Below are 4,058 nucleotides of genomic sequence, written 5' to 3' on the forward strand. Positions count from 1 at the left end.
CCATATAAGGTCTTCCCTCGCTTCGCTCGGTCGGTCCAAATATGAGTGGATAAATTTATCAAATATGGATTTTTGGCCACAGTTGTAGTTTTGGGACAATTATGCAGATTTTTTGTCACCCAGCCGATTTTTGGGACATTGTGAAAATTATGTTGTTTTTAAGCCACATGATAAATTTTAGCTCAGCAGCCATACTTAGAATATAAGTTTATGTGTACGAAGCAAATTTAGAATCACAGTGCTATATTTTTTGGGTTATGTATGTTGTCGTCACCAGACATATTTTGCATTACCATGGTATCTTTCTGAGTTGCGGTACCTATTTTTATTCAGGGTTAAATTTTGAGTCAGCTAACAAATTTTCGGTCACTGTGCGTGTTTTGGATCACTTTTAGTAAACTTTTGGTCGTAGTGATAAATTTTGAATTACTAAGAGGACATAGTAAAATTCAAAATCATGGAGCAAATTTTGGATCGCAGTGACAAATATGCATAATTGAACAATGAAAATTTTTGTACCTTGCACATTTTGATTTACTACTATGAGTTGCAAAATTGATAGGAGAAATGCAAAATTGATATGAGACACGCAGGATCCATACAAATTGCTAACCGATTTTGACATATCACGTCATTCTTATCATGGCTTTTCCTCCTACTGGTGTTCCGTCCCGTGGATGGTGGTCGAGTTATCTGTTTTTGCTCAGTTTTTATTTATTTTTTATGTTTTTAAATGCGTGTAACATGCTGACAGCTGAAATATACCAATTTTCGTATTATAGTCGATGTAATAATGTACAGATATAAAGTAGTTGTCAACCAAAAAATTAGTTTGTTTGTTTAATCAAAAACGTTGCTTGTCTATAGAAGAGACGACTAGTAATAAGATAACCAAACCAAAACTACAGACAGGAAAATCATAAGAGAGAGTCTGTGACTGAGTTCATATTCTGATATAGAGAAAAAAAGAGTTTTCTCAATCTGATTAGCAAGCTATTTGGGAATTCATGGAGACACCAAAACCAGTGAAGCTAGGTGGTTCTTTGTTTGTACCTAATGTGCAGGAATTGGCGAAATCACTTGCGGAAGTCCCAGCTCGATACATACGCACTGATCAGGACCCGGTGACAGACGTCTCTGGTACGTACATGATAGATCAAACAGTACCTATTATCGATTTGCAGAAATTAGTGTCTCCAGAACCCATCACTGGAGATTTAGAATTGGAGAGGCTTCACTCTGCTTGCAAAGAATGGGGTTTCTTTCAGGTACATATATGACACTCTAACTGTAATTGTGTATGGTAATTTTCTTTTATAGTCATATAGCTTGGCTTTAACTAATTAGTATCGGTATTGCACGCAAGTAACTAGAGTTTATGGTGTAGGTGGTAAACCATGGAGTTGACTTTTTAATGGTAGATAAAGTGAAATCGGAAATTCAAGGTTTCTTCAATCTCCCAATGGATGAGAAAATGAAATTTTGGCAGGTAGAAGGAGATCTGGAAGGATTTGGACAGGCCTTTGTTCATTCAGAAGAACAAAAGCTTGACTGGGCAGACATGTTTTTCATGCTCACTCTTCCCCGGCAAATGAGGAAACCTCGGCTATTTCCCAAACTCCCACTACCTCTCAGGTTATTTTACCACCTCTTTTGCATTCCAAAAATGTGATTTCATTTCGAAAATTGATCTTGCCCATTGTTGCATTGTATTATAGTACTAATAGGCCTAACAAGCCGAGGGATGAAGTGGGTTGTGATCGATGTTTCTCTCAAGTTCTGTGGTGTCATTCCATCTAAGAACATGCACCATTAATCAAATATCGCCTAAAATAAGAGAACGTTGAAGTTGTACTGTTGTATAAGATTCCATAACCAGACAGTTCATCTCTTCATGCAGGGAGACAATTGAATCCTACTCATTGGAGTTGAGTAAACTAGGCTTGACTCTACTTGAGTTGATGGCAAAGGCTCTACAAATCGATTCTAGGGTCATGGAAGACTTGTTTGAAGGCGGGAGACAAACAATGAGGATGAATTATTATCCTCCTTGTCCACAACCAGAGCGTGTGATCGGCGTAACACCACATTCAGATGCTGGAGGTTTGACGATCCTCCTTCAACTCAACGAAGTGGATGGACTGCAGATTAGAAAAGAAAAGATATGGGTTCCCGTTAAGGCTCTACCCAATGCCTTCGTAGTGAATATTGGAGACATTCTGGAGGTAAAAAGAGTTGACATAATTGAATTATCCAAGTCCAGGACATGTACAGAAAAAATTTGTCCTAAACCACGAGTATGGGTCCAGACTATTAATTACTCCGTATTTCTTTCTTTTGTATGACAGATAATTAGTAATGGGATTTACCCTAGTGTGGAGCATCGAGTAACAGTAAATTCAACAAAGGAGAGGCTCTCAGTTGCAACATTTCAGAACCCTAAAATGAAGTCGGAAATAGGTCCAATATTTAGCATGATCACACCAGAGACTCCTTCCTTGTTCAGAACAGTTGGGTATGAGGATTATTTGAGGAACTATTATGCACGTACACTTGATGGAAAATCATACCTTGACTACATGAGAATAGGAGGTGATAAAGACAATAAGGCTACATGATTGCTGCCACAGATGTACATATTGATGAAATAAGTTCCTTTGATGAAGTAAAAGGGTCATATCAATCTTTCTTTTCAAAGAAATAAATTTATGCGTAGGTGCCTCTCCCTCTAGTATGAGTATAACTCAAAACAATGAATAATTTGAGTTTTATTGAACATGTATTTTTGCATTTAATGAATATGTGGATCATTTGAATGAATTGAACTAGAGAGAGATTGGATTTGGTTCTTCACAAACATAGGATCGAGACCATAATAATTTTTATTATGATGATAATAATAAAATCTGGTTACACATTTCTTGAATATATAGAGCACAATATTAGGAAAGAATATATATTCTTAAAACTCTCCCTGAAGTTGGTGCATAGATATCACACATGCCCAACTTGTCCAGAAAACTCAAGTATTTCTTGCTTGATACTCCATGTGTGAGAATATCTGCAATTTGTTCTTCAGACCGAACCGACGGCAACTCAAATGTTGTTGTCCAGCTTCTCTTTGATGAAGAAACTGTCAACCTCCACATGTTTAGTACGATCATGTTGAACAGGATTATGAGCAATATCACGCGCATATTTGTTATCACAATACAGAGTAATGGGATCCTTGGGGGGAACCCCAAATCCTTAAGGAGAAATTTCAGCCACAAAGTTTCACAAATGCCATCTGCCATACTTCTGAATTCAGCCTCTGCACTTCATCGTGTAACAATAGTTTGTTTCTTACTTCTCCAAGTAACTAAGTTACCTCCCACAAAGGTAAAGTAGCCTGCAGTAGAACGCCTGCCATCTATTTCTCCTGCATAGTCATAATCTGTATATGCCACAACCTTTCTATAATCTTCATTTTTAGAGAATAAAATTCCTTTTCCGGGAGAAGACTTCAAATACCTCAAAATACGTAAAATTGCATCCATGTGTTGTTCACCTGGATTGTGCATGAATTGACTAACAACACTGAGTGCATAAGCAAGATCTGGCCTTGTGTGAGATAGATACATCAATCTCCCCACAAGTCTTTGATATCTCCTTTTATCAGCAGGAACTTGATCAGGTTCAATACACAAATTTACCTTTTCTTCTAAAGGTATATGGACTGGCTGACATACTGACATGCCCACTTTTTTTAGCAGATCAAGAACATATTTCCTTTGTGACAAGAAAATGCCTTCACCAGATCGAGAAACTTCAATCCCAAGGAAGTATTTCAACTAACCAAGATCTTTCATTTGAAATTCCTTTGGTAAGTATCTTTGCAAAGATTTCCTCTCCTCTGGATCATTTCCTGTCACCACCATGTCATCTACATATATGATAAGAGCAGTAATTTTATCCTTCCTTTTCTTTATGAACAAAGTATTATCAGGATTACTCTGACGATATCCAAAGTTCCTCATAGATTTGGTGAATATGCCAAACCAGGCCCTTGATGATTG

The 4,058-nt window shown here is 37.2% G+C and overlaps 1 protein-coding gene across 3 annotated transcripts; it reads left to right on the plus strand.

The window, feature by feature from the left end:
* Nucleotides 1-862: 862 nt before the first annotated feature.
* LOC113347634 (codeine O-demethylase-like) lies at nt 863-2,845 on the plus strand. Of its 3 annotated transcripts, XM_026591313.1 has the most exons (5): nt 863-1,268; nt 1,388-1,417; nt 1,490-1,635; nt 1,901-2,225; nt 2,349-2,845. In XM_026591313.1, exons 1-5 carry the CDS (start codon nt 1,008-1,010, stop codon nt 2,616-2,618), a joined length of 1,032 nt encoding a protein of 343 aa, XP_026447098.1. In that variant the 5' UTR covers nt 863-1,007; the 3' UTR covers nt 2,619-2,845. The 3 variants fall into 3 exon arrangements, with proteins under 3 accessions (XP_026447098.1, XP_026447099.1, XP_026447097.1); XM_026591314.1 differs by lacking the exon at nt 1,388-1,417; XM_026591312.1 differs by having other exon boundaries at nt 1,388-1,635; nt 2,349-2,843.
* The last annotated feature ends 1,213 nt before the right edge of the window (nt 2,846-4,058 follow it).

The sequence above is a fragment of the Papaver somniferum genome, chromosome 2 (genome assembly GCF_003573695.1).
Source record: "Papaver somniferum cultivar HN1 chromosome 2, ASM357369v1, whole genome shotgun sequence".
NCBI classification, from domain to species: domain Eukaryota; kingdom Viridiplantae; phylum Streptophyta; class Magnoliopsida; order Ranunculales; family Papaveraceae; genus Papaver; species Papaver somniferum.

Excerpts from the sequence above, each read along its gene's own strand:
- LOC113347634 (XM_026591312.1), top strand. The coding sequence starts at position 1,008 with ATGGAGACACCAAAACCAGTGAAGCTAGGTGGTTCTTTGTTTGTACCT. Across the intron at positions 1,636-1,900 it reads AAACTCCCACTACCTCTCAG|GGAGACAATTGAATCCTACT; the intron begins GTTATTTTACCA and ends CTCTTCATGCAG. Across the intron at positions 2,226-2,348 it reads ATATTGGAGACATTCTGGAG|ATAATTAGTAATGGGATTTA; the intron begins GTAAAAAGAGTT and ends TTTGTATGACAG.